General features: G+C 42.8%; 1 protein-coding gene across 4 annotated transcripts in view; it reads right to left on the bottom strand.

Moving 5' to 3' along the window:
• Positions 1 to 15730, bottom strand: part of NCKAP5 (NCK associated protein 5) — a 1061124-nt gene that overhangs the window by 129349 nt on the left and 916045 nt on the right. For 3 of the 4 annotated variants that reach the window (XM_069616575.1, XM_069616574.1, XM_069616576.1), the window contains one exon: positions 6838 to 6967. The exons of the other annotated variant lie outside the window; for it this stretch is intronic. In XM_069616575.1, coding sequence (XP_069472676.1) covers positions 6838 to 6967 — 130 coding nt within the window. The remainder of the gene's footprint in view (positions 1 to 6837; positions 6968 to 15730) is intronic. 4 annotated transcript variants of the gene reach the window in all.

Raw genomic sequence — 15730 nt, 5'->3', positions numbered from 1 at the left:
TTTTTGATGCATACTCTTACAGGGAATTTAAGGTTCTCTATCCCCGACTGAAACCTCTGGCCAAAACATTAGATATTGTATTGGTGGTTGAATATTTTTCCATTGATATCAGGATGCTGAAGGATGCAGTAATACCACCAAGGTGCCAGCAGAATAGCAGCACCTTCAGCCCTCAATATAGTCTCCAAGCATGGATTCCTCCACAGCCCATAGCACATTGTGAGTGCTTCATCTGCCTCTTATCTCATGCCCAGCAGAACTAGTGGCAGTATTCAGGGAATTAGGGCCAGCCTGCAACCCTAAGTACATGCTGCCCCAAAACTGCTCATGGCATCCAAGCCTCAAGGACAATCCAACTCCAAAATACGCTTTGGAATGCTGCACTGGCCACTCACTGTATTCCAGGCAGCCCTACTGAGAAAGTCTCACAAGCCAGTTTCACTCCCTAAATGTGGGAAAACCTCCCAACATAAAAAGGGAGCAGAAATACTCCCATAACAATGATAGGAAACAAAAGATGCCGAACATGCAGACCCCTGCCTCAACACACAAAGCTAAACAGATATGCTTGTGTCAGTGGAGTTGAAATTAGAGATGTTTGAAAACCAGATGATAATACACACCAAAGGTCATTTTCTGCTCCAAAATCACACAACATAACCCAGATAGGGAAGGCCTATCGTGAAACCAAAGGTAATAACATCCCGGCCAATCCAGAGGTTTGCTCAAGCAAGTGGCTGAAATATTGCAGCCTTCTTCACTTTGAACCCAGTCACTCACAAAGCTAAAGTCTCTCACGTGATTTATGGGTTCAAGGTCAATAATGACGTTAGTATATGAACATGCCAGACCTACCACCGCTTCACTCTCATCCTTCTTGCAGACTCCTCCTTTCAGCAGTTTTATGTCTGCTCATTGCTGATCTTTAAACATCTGTTCATTTAGAGAGAGAGAGTCCAGAACATTTATCCTGCAATCCAACAGATGGTATTGCGGAAATCCTGTTAATTTGATGCCACTGAAATGGACATTCTCTTCTTCTAACCTCAACCCTTATTTTGCTCCTACTCCTTACATCCCAAACTGGGTGAAGCATTCAACAAACACAATTCTTGTATCATTTCATCCTGTCCGTTCAGCCTTTTAATCTTCACAAAACCTATACCATCTTCAACCTTTCTACCAATACACTCATCATTCAAACTTCATTATGCTCGTCTATGCTGCTCTCACTCTCTTATTTTCCATCTAATTAATTAGAGTCTGTCACTCACTAATTCAAGTGAAATTGCTGATGTCTTTTCCTTCAGTCTCTGCATGGCTTAGATTTATTCTTCCGCTTAAACAGCTCCCTAAATCTTACACAATCAAGATCAAATAATGTTATGTCTTCATACGTTTTCACACCATGGAACCGAAATATCTTTTTTGTACCGTTCTGTAGACCTTGTGCGTCTTCCCGAGTCTTTGAAGGAGCAGTACTTTCTCCATTTGCCTTATCATTATTTACCTCTGTTGGATGAACCTAAATTGAATCTTCTTCCTTTGATAGCTGTCTGATTCGCTTCATAATTCAAATGTGTCTAAAACATTCCCTCAACGCTTGAACATATCCCTCAGACTTCAGGAATAATATTCATCATGTTTCACATTTTAAAGTTTTGCTGAATTTGGGAAAGTGCTTTAAAATGATACCATGATTATCTAGTGATTATACTACTCCTCGAACCTTATACTGGAAATCACACCTGGTGGACTATTACCACAACATTCGACAAGGTAATTCGCACCCCTGCCTTGTAACACACTGCAAAAACAAAAACTTGTGAAATCATCAAACACATCATTCTCCATTCCCGATATAGTACTTCCCTTCCTCTTGATAAAAAACATTCGTGGCATTGTGTTGCACATCGTGGGCAAACTAGACTCCATGACGGGGTTGATCCAAAACCACTCACAACAGTAGCCGTGATGACACTAACTTAAGATATCTAAGTTTGTCATCTCTTTCCAGGTACGTTTACAACAATATCCAGCCTAATTCCCTAGACAAGCTTGCAGGACACTCCATGTTTGACTACGCCCAATACAGGTAATGCCTGGGACAAGGCCATGACACCACAGCCACCTGCATTCAGGGCAATAGTCCATTGAGCGAGGATGAAGCATGTGCATAACACTCTTTCCCTACAGCCTTAATGAGTTGCTCTCCAACTGTACACATATCCACTACCCTATGTGCCTCAGTCACATTCTCCCAAAACACAGATTAAACCTCCAAACATTTCTATATGACTCACAGACCCACCTACTTCACTTCGAGAGTTACACTAATAGAAAGGGCCCCCTTTCAATAATTAGTACATTTAAATAGCCCAACATGCAAGCTGATTTGTCTCTAGGGGCACTGTAAACAGGTGTTATAATTAATCTACTCAATAGTATTCAGAAGGACAGAATGACTTGATTCGGAATAGACTAATTCTGTTAAGTGAACACACTGAACCAATTCATACAATCAATTTCTGGCAAGAAATGATAAGTCCATTATCGTGTACAAAAGTCAATACACAATTAAAAATCTAATTTGCGCTGTGTGTCTTAACAAGCAATAAATAAATAAAAGAAAACGGGCCTCATTATAATCATGGCGGTCCGGGAACTACGTTACCGGTAAGCATGCCGGTACTGTAGTTCTCGGACCGCCATACTACGAGCTGTGCTCGCTGGCACCTGTCAGCCCACCAGGTCTGGCCTGGCGGGCAGAGCGTCACCCGCGAGGCAGCATGTCGGATGCTCGGTACCGTCCTTGACGGTGCCGGTGCATCCGACGTCCCATTCCCATTTGAGCCCTATGGGGCTCAAATGGGAATGGGGACTGACAGGCACTGGCACCCGGCAATGCTGGAATTACCGGGTGCAGCAATGTCGGAATTACCCGGTAATTCCTCATTGACGGGTGCCGGAAGAAATGCTACTCTGGCGGCGGCCGTGCCTGTTTAACAGGCACGGCTACAACCAGGGTTATAATGAGGCCCAAAAGTGTATAAAAAGAGGCAAGACAAAAAAAGCACATGTTATATAATCTTAAAAGTAGAATTTAAAAAAAAGAAAAAGCTTCCCTTGGCTAATAAATGAACTTCCCATGCAAAATAAGCACAGGGTAAAAGAAAAACATGGTGGTCAGTCTTTTAGAATAGGTTCCTACATTGCTGTGATCCCTCCACTGGGTTGGTCACAAATGCTTATCTTACTTAAAAAGCATTGATTTCCTTAAAAATTGTACTACGGTTCAGGACATATCTGTGTCGTTTGCCCAAAGCAAGGAAATGCAAGTTGGGTGACACTGGCTCATAGCATGACTCCCCAAAACAGGAAGACTTGTTCTTCTCAGAGCACTATATTTCTGTCAGAAGAAAAGCATGCTTGTTTGTTTGTTTATTGTTATTTCTAAAGCGCTTACACATAAGCGCTGTACAAAATTAATGAATTGGTACAATCAAAGTTCTGAACACAAAATTACAACAGCACAGCATAGAAAGAAAAAAGACAAAAGAACAGCCACAAAGAGTGAAATGCAAAGGTTAAACAGAAATAATGTAACCGTGAATGTCTAGCAAAGCTATTTGCAGAACAAAATGGAATTAAAACTAGCTAAACTAAAAAGGAGGATAAAGGAGGCCGGTTCAGAACTTCAGATCTTTGGTTGGCGCCGAAGGGAATGCAACATAACAAGAGGACGCACAAAATAACCACTTGAACACAGACAAATTAGGCAAACAATTATCCAGTATGAGCAACAAAAGGTACTCCTGCCCAAGATAAAGATGGTCAAAACTGGACAGCCACCCACCAAATCAGACGGCAGTAACAAAACCAGCCAAACATCTTGAATATTCAAGTGCGCCACAGAGCACTGCAGCAGTAGCAGCACTTCCAGAGAGTCACTCGGGAGTGGCAGTCGAGCAGCAATGATGAGAGAGCCGCAAAGGGAGAGGCTCTAGTCGCTGCAGTGAAAAGAACTTTCTGGAATGTTTGGGCAAAAGGGGAAGATAGCTTCTTCCTTGTTTTATGGACTATTTAGACTTCTAGACTATATATTATTTACTTCTAGAAAGTTAAAATGAAGCCTAGTTATATGAAGTCTGTCTTTTAAAAAGGTATTGTGGATATTCACACCCAGTAAAGACAGATTTGCCAATCAAAATCTGTCTTTCCCAGGTGTGATTGTGTTTTCGCCACCCCCACCGCCGCCATTAAAATAGAAAATGGACTAGGTCCCTTTTGTATGATGGCAGCCATTTTGGAACATGTTTTCCATGGCAGCCATCATCCAAAAAGGGACCCAGTCCCTTTTCCATTTTAATGGCGGTGTGCTGATCTCCAGTTGGACAAAAAAAAAATGAAAACTATCCGCACCCTACTAAATCCAGGGATGCAAATAGCTTTCATGTCCTGGCCGGTGAGGTGGTATACATGGGCTGTAATGGCCCGCAGCCCAAGCTGGGTGTTTTGCGGTTTACTTTACAAACTTTATTTCGGTAAAACAAATCCCATAGAAGTGCATACAAATGAAATGTAAATAAATACCATAAATTAAACTTTAAAATCATCAAAATATGCTTTGATCAATTTCAAAAGGTAGTTCATCATCAATTCGTATAATATAACAGTCACGTTACATATAAAACAGATACACTTTATTTGAAATCTATCATTGTACATTTATAAAGCTAATTTTAAGAATAAACCTTAATCATTTTCTAACTAGGTTTTAGTGCATTATCTGCAGTTCTATCACTTTCTGGAAGCCCTGAGTCCCATGCTGTGTGACTGACCTGGCCTTGCCCACAAAGGTCTGTGTCATCATCTTTAGTGGCTGTACCTTGAATTTTGCGGCAAAGGAAAACAATCTGCCCAAATGCCTTGGCCACTGCGGTGACCTGTTTATCAATGTGAGACTTACTACTAAGATTTTCAGAGAAGCAAACACCCAAACACAGTCATAGGATTGGACTCTGTTTATAGCGACAAGCGTTTCCTTCTACATAATAAAACTGCAGACTTTTGGAGGTTTACAGATAGTCCCTGTTCACTCATATAATTGGTGTAGCAATCTATAGGTTTATGTACATAGTGTGGGGGGCTGGTCCTTGACAGGAGCACGCCACCACCTGTGCATGACAGTACAGGGATGTTGAGGCCAGTATGTCACTTTCGTCAAACCAGTTCTGGAGTCATTCTGAGACTACATTACCAGATATCTGGGAAATGTCCAGGAGACATATGGGCCTGCAATTGCTCAGGCTTGGCGGAATACCCTTTTGGGTACAGAGCAGATGACTGCTTTTTTAAAACTCAGGGTGCACAAACCTCTCTCCAGTATACCATTAAAAACCTTAGTAAGTAAGAAGGCCCACATGTCCTTTGTGCAACATATAAGTCTGAAGGTCAAAAATCAGGGTCAGGACTTTTCCCCAATTTTAGGGTCCATATGGTGTTCTGTATTTCATTAACGCCAAATGGAATGCAAAGCATTTCCTGAAAACGTCTATGACATCGAATTCTGAGATGAATTGAAGGTTTGTTAAGGGGTGACTTGGAATGCGTGCCACATAATGCACCATCCACTCTTGTGGCACTGCTGTCTCTAATTCTCATTGTATTACCCCCAGAATGATGGGAGGTCTCACTGCGATGTGAACTTATGACGGTCAGGTTAAACAAATCTCTGCAGTGAGTGCATCAGTCCACTGAGCTAACTTACCAACTCCAACATGAGTCTGAGAAAACTGTCATTATAGTACATGCATGGACAGGGCAAGTGGCAACAAGCTAGCAAACACTTGCTTGCATTGTCATCTTACCTGCATCAACTTGGAAAGGCAAAAAGTCAAATGCGTGCAGGGTGACAGCCAATGATGCTCTACCTACTGCTTCGCCCAATGGATAGAACACAATACATGAGAACATTGCTATAGTTTTGGTGAAAAATCTCCACAATTTGTGGTTACAGAAGCCTGCCAGAGATTGTCCATGCAACCTTCCAAATGAATGAATTCAATTAAAAGTTAGCATTTTGTCAGCAGTGATTTCTAAGTTAAGCCGGATAAGATAAATCTTCATTGTTCACATTGCCGCAGGCCAAAATCTGACCATTCATTAGTTTGAAAGAGAAATTGCCATGGAAAATGGATATATTTGCAAATCACAAATCTAGCTGTTTATTATGCCTCTGAAAGCATTGTAGAAAAGGGCCTGAAAATATGTTATACCATGTATACCTTTTATTTTGTTTTCGTAGAATGAGTACAACATTAATTAAGAGTAAGAATCTGCATAGCTGATTAAAGAACAAATGAGATATTCTGTGCTACCAAGTGCCATTTGGATCCAAGAATGATCTGCAGAGGTACAGCCCTGAAGGGGTTAACAGTACCTTACTGAGTTAGGCCAGCTATCGTTTTTATTCCCAATACTTGTTCATCAGCTGGTTACCTGGCATGACATAATAGTGAGCAATTAATTTAAAGAAATGTATTGTGATGAAACAACCTGTGTTATTTAATGGGTGGAAATCACAAGGTGAAAGACTAACAGCTTGCCCAGATTGGGCCTTACTTAAATAATTAACACACATTCTAAGGAGAGGCATACAGGAAAAGTTCAAATTAAAAATCCATGAAACAAGCACTGAGCGTTAAACAAAAGAATACGAATGAAGTGCACCCTGGGACGGCATGAAAGACGTAACTATGATGAAAGAGCCCCGTCGTCTGCTGCCAGAAGAGATGATGAGTGCTATAAATTTCAAGTATGAGCATCCGTGTCTACCTTGTTTGTTGTTCTCCATAATGTTTAACAGCTTTGCTCCTTCAGTTCCGAAGGCATTGGTTTCGAGCTCGAGTTCCCGATCGGTGTCGCTGCTGCTGGCAGAATAAGTGCATACTCTCAGCGTTGGGTCCTGTGCAAGCAAGAGGGAGGCAGTTACAGCATCTGGATGAATTACTGCCAGCGAGTCAATTTTCATGAGGATATTAAACTTTGGAGGTTATTGAGGTGTAAGCAGACTACAAATCCTGGAAAGAACCATACAAGGTGGGTCAGAGTCCACAAACATGTCCCTGGAAATCATCTTTTGCAAATCTTCCCCAAAACAATTGGACCAGCTTTTCAGCTCCCGAGTAAAGGTTGATGATTCCCATTGGGCGGGTCATCTTCAGAGAATGGTGCTGTTATTTGCAAATAACACACTTCTATATTTGGTGTGTTCTATTTCAATCACCAGGGCTACATATTAGAGATGCAAATTGAGCACATATTTAGATATTTCGAAATCGAGCAAACAGGTTTTTTCACATTTCAACCAGGGCAGAGAAGAAGCAGGCTGCTCTCTGTACCACATTTTCTGCAGAACATGACATTTTATGTGTTTGCTTCTTTTCATATTACTCGGCAAACACAGTCTGCTCCATTTTTGCCCTAGTCAAAACATTTGACATAATAGGGAACCAGGGTAAACTTACTCCATTTCCTACTACTTAAGGAGCAAAACTGAGGCTAAACTCATTTGCTCAGAGACAAAGGGCCAATGTGTACACGAGCTTCTCTTTTCGGAATAAAGCAATCTACCTAGCTACTGCCTAATTTACATTAAAGGTGCGTTTTAGATGTCTGAGTAGGATATAGTGGTTGACAGTATTGTAGGCTGCTGATAGGTCCAGGAGGATGGCTATGGCAGAGGCGTGATTAGCCAGAGTTCATCCCTATTGTACAGAAGTGTTGATTGTGTATGATATGATAGCTTATTCATAAAGCACTTTATACCCAGAGGTTTCTAAGCGCGGACCCGGGGATCGAACCTGTGTTGTTATGTGTTGTCTTGGTTCCAAGGCCAGCACGTTGCCCCTGAGCTATCCTCCCTACCTCTGGCGGGGCTGATCGCTGACTTATGGAAGTGACTGTGACACTTCATCGTGTGCCATGAATTTCTGCATGGCTGCTTTCCTTGGATTTTGCCAATGAATGGTGTGCTAACCTTATGGTGGAAGTTGGCTGAATTATTAAGAGTAATTGTTAGATGTGTGTGAGGAGAGGTGTGATATGTGCTTACTTGAAAGGGGAAGGGACAGCAGCAGAGGACACAAAGCTGTTGATTAGAGCAGATCACACTGGCGCAAGTGTAAGCATGCTGTTCTTTTATGGGTTTTGTTGCAGAACAGAAGTGCCCTTGTTCTGAGGGGGCTTTTGTTCTGTATGTTGACTGAAAGAGGACGAGCTCTGACACTAGTTTGAAGCATGAGAAAGAAACACCAGATTTATTTTCCAGGCCTGGAGGTGCCACTATTTTGGGAAAGCCTGAACATTTATGGACATCCATAATCCTTTAAGTGAATAAGAGGCAGTCTAACATTGTTGTAGATCCTACAATGTTCGGGCATAGGGTTATGGGTCTGGGACATATTGTCAAGCAGGAAGGCCTTTCTCTAGTATATCACTGCATGGTGGCCTTTCAAACAGCATTTCTATGCTGCATGGCCTATGTGGCTATCATCATTTCAATACCTGCTATGTTTTATTTTAGCAGGCCAGTTGATTGTTACACCAAAAATTGTTTTTGGAGTGAGCTTTGTGTTTTTTGTAGGCTATTGGAACAAGAAGGTCCAAGATTCCTTTAATTTAGTAAACAAATTACAAACAAGGTTCTTGGTTGTATAGCAATGTAGAGGAGGTTCTTTAAATGTGTGCGCAGAGCAGTCTGGGCAGACCCTTTTCATGGGTGGTACTCGGATGGAGTACAGCTCTGGAGAAGCAGCTGGGTAAAGGAAGAGGATATGGCCTGCACTTGAAGGCCAGACTTTAAGACATAGGGCTCACAGTTCCTTTGACGAGCTTTAGGAATCTTGTGGCGGGACAGTCTAGCCAGATAGTAAAGTCGCCCATGATGAGGATGTAGTTGGCCGCCGACAGGCATTTAGAAATGAAATCAGCCCATTAAAGTGACTTAAAGATATGCCCAACTCTTACACAGAGACAAGGAGCACAGTTCACTTGCAGGTGCTTAAGGCAATCTCCTGGTATGCGTGCAGTGGTAAGAGTATTTTGCCTATCGGGTCACGCATTGCCTACTCCTGAGGATATGGGGACATGTCTACAGTTAATGGAAGTTCACATTACATTGCACCAGTGCAGTCCAACTTTTCAATAGCTTTTGCAGTGCACTAGAATATTGCCCTGGTACGAATAGGGATGTTTGTAATGCATTTCCACAACCGAGCAATGTTTGCCCAATTTCAAATACTGCACAAAATGCCACTGTGCCCGTGCAAGATTTTTGCAGTGCGGATCCAAGTTTCACACTCTGGTCTAATTGTCCGAACCTTTTATTTGACTTCCCTGGGGCACCCATGCGCTGACACTATCAGGTGCTTGCTGTTAGTGACAATCTCATTGAGAGACGAGTGGCGAAGGCTCCTGCAGAGGCCACTGCACATGCATTTTATAAAAAAGGAATGTGTGTGCACTGGCAGAATTGCATATGTTTCCAGTGACCAGTATCTTCTTTCTTGCCTGGTCACAGGTGCATACATCTGTACATCAGGTGGCTGCGCCAGGCTGCATTTCAGGTATCCTCTTCCCACAGCCAACAGAGTAGGGCCTCTCTTGTTCTTTATTTGAAAAACTTTATTGTTACTCAATTCATTCTATGAAGACCATCTGACGAAAAGTACTATGCAACTTCAAAAAGACCATGGTGTCATCTCAGCATCAGATTTCCATTTAGTTCAAAAAGGTAGAATCCGTTCTTGTTTTTCAAGGCACTGTTTCAGACACAACTAAATGTACTTATGAATTAAATCCGATAGAGGCATGTGGTTATTTTAATGCACAATGCAAAGAGGCCGCAAAGCCAGGTCATTGCAAATGTGGGGCAGGCTTCTAGGCGTCCATGTTGCATCACAGGCGCGCGGTTCATTGGGGTTTGTGACTTTCACAAAGTCCAGTGACTGATAAAAGAGGCTATGACTTTCCTCTGAAAACTCCACCTTTTGCACAAGCTGTCACAGAAGATCTAGTGCCGGGTGAGAGAGAAAAAGAGCAGCAGCACGTCCTTTCCGGAACGCATTATGCAGCATGATTTAATATGTGCTTGTGACCTCTAATCACAAACAAAAACGAGTACCTTCATTACCAATGCAATCCAAAGGACCTCACTCAGTGCTAAGTGCGCTCTTAATGTAGCATTCAGCCATGCCTTTCATTTTACACATCTCTCCTGAATTGTAAATCACACTTTTGTTTTATTTTAAACCCGCCTTTTAATCAGCACTGTTATAATATACGGTTTGCAGATTGCTGGCCTCTCAAATAAGGTGTGAGCACTGCAAAGTGGCTGCAGCGCATCAAGTTTCGGTGACACCTCACACGTTTCCACGAATCATTTTTTAGTAAGTCAAAGATCAAAGGGGCACTTTGTAACCTAGACATTTTATACAAAATCATTTCGGAATGTTTTCTGAAATCCCATGAAAATGTGAACTTGTATTAAAAAAGAATGAGACGAATGTATTACAGATCTGGCTTCAGACCAAATATTGGGTGGAAGACTCTAATTTCCCATTACTTCACATGCACGTTCAAGCCACATACACTGAACGCAAACTGTGATAAAGGCCCCTGGTTCTGGGCACAGCCACGGTGGAGATTGGGGTGAAGGGGTGTAACCTTGAGCCAGGGGATGTTGGGTGGCATGGAGAAGTTGAATAGCTCTGGGGCAATGTGCTTGTCTTGGAAGCAAGACAGCGCAGTGCAACACAGGTCCGAATCCCGATCCCGCACTTGGAAACCACTTGTTAGTATTAAGATTAATTATCACCTTACATTTGTCCCCATCGCATGACAGGGAATCACAGTACTTCACTAGAGATCACTCCTGGTGGCCTGGCTTCTTCCCACTCCAGTTATGAAGAGCCTGCCTGAAATGCCCGAAAATTGATTGCCCTGCCCAAACCCCTTGTGAGACTTTGCAAGAGCATAATGAGACCCCCTCCCCATGATTAAGTCTAAAGCTCCCTCTCTGAACAGACCCACTTCATAGAAAAAGGCCTTAAGGAAAATCACTTCCTTGCAGCTGACAATTGTTAGGTAAGATTTTGTAGAGTCCAACTGGTGTGGGACTTTACAAGACGTATCTGCATGGAATTAGTGACCCAACCTTTAACATAGGCCTGTACTACACAAGTCGGTAGAGTGGCTGAGCATCCAGGCAAATCTTAGAAGGGGTACTGGGAGCTGTAAAGCAGTACAATGAAATCAATAAATACAAGTATTCAAGTAAACACTTACACTCTTAAAAGTTATACTCAATTATTTATTCATATATATATACACAAAGCAAATGAATTACACTAAATATGCAGCAACTAATAGTAACATCAACTAGAATTTCAGAATCAAATTATTCAAGCAGCAATAATGCAGGTGAGTAATTTCTTTTGTACTAAAACATTTCTAGCACACAGAGTGACATCAGTTAAGGTCAGTAGTAGCACTTATGGTTCACCATATCATATTGAGTTTGGAGGGAAAAAGTGTTAGAGTAGAATAGTACACTGTAACACTGTAACAATAGTCTTTTCTTCCAGAGGGATGTAGGAAGTCTTTTCCCCAGCAATAAGAGTGTCAAACAATTAAAACCTCTATAGGGAACATGCACTGCCAAAGCCAGTAGAGTTCAGAAGGGATGCATTTAGGGAGCCAGGACAGCCAAAGTCAATAGTACAGTTCTAGTTCTAATGCAATCTTTTTTTAGAAAACTTTAGCTGTACAGTCAATTGTTCTTTGAAGAAAATTCCAGGAGCTCAAGGTGCACAAGCTGTTAGGCCCGCACAAGTGACTTGAATTTTTTTAAAAGGATAGACAGGAGCCCTCCCCAAGCTTGGAAGCACTATATTTGGCTAAAGGTGGTTAAACCCAAAGCCCCACAGTACCTTAGAATTGAAGCAGATGTTCCATCTGTCTTCCTTATTGATGCAGCAATGCTAATCCTTGTTCCTGGACCTTGGTCATGGTGACGAAAGGGAGGATGTCTGGCTGGCTTCTGTGCACCACTCTCGAGAGACTCTGCAGCAATGAATTCCACTTGTTTCAGCAGCTCTTTGTGGTTTTGGCATCTTTTTCATTGCGCCAAAGAGGAATGAATATGCCTGGTTGGAATTTCCTAGGTTCCTCGGTCCTGCACTTTTGTGAGGGAACTCTGGATGAAGAGTTCTTGCTTCTGTTGAATCACACGGATGCCTGCAAAAGTTTCAGCCGGATTCGTCCTTCAGAAGACTTTGCACTCGTTGATTCTCTATGTACCCTGGATATTAGGAAATTGCAGCTCAGGAAGGTCGCAGCGACACAGAGGTTAGCCCAGAACAAAGCGGGTCTTGAGGCTAGTTGGTCGCAGCCTAAGGGAGGAAGACGTCCTTGGCGCAGCTTCCCTGTTGATGGGAATACAGGGACTCTGCCTGACTCCGAAAACCCTCGCCTTATATGCAAAATTCCATTAATTCACAGCACTAAGATGTCAGTCACACGGGGGGGGGGGGGTACTCTCGGACTGCCTCCTGCCCAGTTCAGACATGCCTACTAACAAAGGACAGTGAAGTTTCAGGCTACTCCTTCAATTCCTGCCTTCCCAGACACACTGGAGCTTTGGCGGGCTTAGGGATGAAGCCTGCCAGAGGCAAAAAACACAATGGACTCAAACCTGATCTAAGCAAAAGAGTAAAAGCCCAGAAGGAACTTACAAACAAGAAATGGCAAAAGAAGCAGACAGGGGACATTTTGGTAAAAAATGGTCACCCTTGGGTGATGCACTGTAGCTGAGAAATCAGCCTGCAGATACATTGCACAAAAGGTAGTAAAAAGAAACCATTGCCGGCAGCCATTTAAGTTAGTTAGAGTAACAAAATATTATATGAGAAGATGGATAAGGAGTTACTATGTAACCCCCCCCCAGCACTTCACATAAGGTGGTGTCTGCTGCACCCACAAAGGAAAGAGGTAAAACAAATGTTGTCCTACTATTCTTGGGAACTGTAGTTCACACACAAAAATGTATTTAAACATTTAGGAGTCCTAGGGACTCGGTGGCACTGCACAAAGGGTGCTGTGTGTCACTATATAAAAAGCAGATGCCTATGGAGTTTACTAGACTCCATTAAAACATAAGGAACACACAATCTTAGTCAGAGTGAAAAGGCACGAGTGGGCGGCAAAAAGGCCCACTCACTCAGGAGGTTAAAATCAAAAAGGTCCCAGTTTCCAGCAAAGCTCCGGGGTTTGTAAGGATAAAGGGACTTAGCACAGAAACAGAATATTCTCCCCAACAACAATGATAGTGGGTGTATTCTCAGAGCTTGCGAGACCCACGGAGAACTCTGAAGCTCTGTGGATACAATGTTACGAGCCAATGCCTTCCCAAATGCTGAGAAAGCATAATGGGAAGCAAAGTTACCAAAGCATAGTTCCTCAACAAGAGATTCTGGCACCTCAGGGATACAAAGTTTTAAATGCACTGTATGCATACTATGAAAATAGAAACAAGTGTTCACAAAGTGTATACCAGAGTGCCTACAGATCTTATCCACATGCTGGAAATATAGGAATCCACGTGGCAGCACAGGCTCCACCAGGGGGAGGGGAGTCAGAGGAGGGAAACTAACTTAGAGGATAGGCCAATTATAGGTTTGGGCCAGCCTCCTGGACCCAAAGCAGCCCAGGTGTGCTCAGGACAACAACAAATCCAGCCCTCCACACTTACAAAACACAGGCGCAGACTCAAAGTCCTACCCAGGGGAGAACCGAGCAGCGTATAAACGTGAGGGGGCCCGAGAGGGACGTCCCTTTTGTAAATTGTGTAGCAGGAGATGTTGGGCGCTGACGGGTCTTGTATCATGGAGAAGAAAAAGAGTCATAGATGTTGCAGGAACAGTATGAGAGGCAAGTAGCTGATGCCCCTCTTGACAGATCGCACCACAGAGCCATGCTAACAATACAGAACAAGGCATAGCATCTGGGGAAGCAAATGTACAGCTTGCTAACTAATCCCTGAGCGACCCAGCCCAACCACAGAGCTAAAGGCAGTCTGTCATTGGACGGTCCAAGAGGTGGGTCTCTATAAGTATAATAGTCAGGTGCAATTCAAGACGGGTGAAGAGGGTGTTACAAGAAGAGTAACAGTGGCAGTGTGAGATGAGGCGAATGAGTGGGCATGGAGTGGATAGGACACTGAGTAGAAGAGTGGTGAAGATGAAGTTACAGAAATGGGACGAGTATGAAGGAGGAAGAGTGTGGGTGGGAGGAGACAGAAGAGGTAGGCCTTGGGTGGAGAGAGGGAGAGCAAAGGAGCTGGAATAAAGGGGAGGAGGAAGAGATGTAATAGACCCGGAAAGGGGAATAGACAGTGCAGGAGGCAACACAGAGTGGGAACACTAAAAGAAGTTCATTTACTGTGAAGGAGGCTGAGTAGAGAGACCGGAATCATAGGTAAGAGTGAGGAGGAGAAATAAAAGAACAGTGAGACCACAAGAGAGAATTCAGAGCCAGTTAGGAGCAAGGAGAGGCAGAGTGCCATGGAAGAAAGGGATGATGTATGGTCCACAAGCAAGCTGGAACACCATCGACCCTAAGCCATAGGACTATTTGTGTTACATAAAAATGAAGGTGGTTGAATCTTATTTATCGAGCAATAGGTTTTCTGTTAATTTTTCGACCATGAGAAATATCTGAGATAGAAAGAAATCAGAAAGGCCCCATTGAGTCAACATGGCGCTTTGCCTCTATGACTGAGTGATTTAAAAAAAGGTGAAGGGAACTATATCACTGATACTTTGAATCTGGGACTAGGCCCGCCACTCATTATGTTCTGAATTCTGACACCTGGAATGTAGCTGTCTCTCTTGAGCTATTGTTGAGGTCTCTGGAGTTGCTAGGCCTTCCCCCACCTCAAAAGTAAGCAGAGTCATGGAACTTGTACAAGACACTGGGCCCTAACTTGAGAGGACCGCGGAACCACAAGAAACCTAGATGAAACTTCTCTCACCTTTTTCCACCCGACAAAAGCCCAGTAGGCCGTGCTGTTTTGCTTAGAAGCCTCATCCTTCATACTTATAGGTGTTGAGCTATCATTGCAGACTGTTTACAATTTTGTATTGCCAAAAATAAACATGGCTTTCTTTGATAATTCCTAATAAAAATACTGGGTACCAGAATGGGTGGTTTTTTTGTACCACCGATTCAGTGTAAAATATGAAGGCTTTTATTTGCTACACACAGTATTTTAAACCGTCCTGACAAAAAATATAGTTTACTAATAAAAGCAAATAACAGTTGTTAAGAACATAAAGTCTGAGATAGCATTGGAATGGACAGGCGTGTGGGACCCAACACTGCTGATTAGCTGGCATATTGCCTTCCTACAGGATCAGCAGCACTAATCTTGCTGGCTTTGCTGTAAATATAAACTTGCTGTACTATCTTCATGAACAGAGACCACATTTCCCATAATAGCCATGACTTGTATATACTAATGTAGAACATCATGTGCTGTAGTACTCTATAGGAATACCCACTGCATCATACTGACGAGTCACAAAGATGAACAGTGTCTTTGATTGTAAAACACCTTTGAGAAACATCTGGATGTGTTTGGGAAATTGCTGTTTAAAGGGACAGGTGA

This window comes from Ambystoma mexicanum, chromosome 9 (assembly GCF_040938575.1).
Source record: "Ambystoma mexicanum isolate Mex_15411 chromosome 9, UKY_AmexF1_1, whole genome shotgun sequence".
NCBI lineage: Eukaryota > Metazoa > Chordata > Amphibia > Caudata > Ambystomatidae > Ambystoma > Ambystoma mexicanum.
This window is presented reverse-complemented; position numbering and strand designations above follow the sequence as displayed.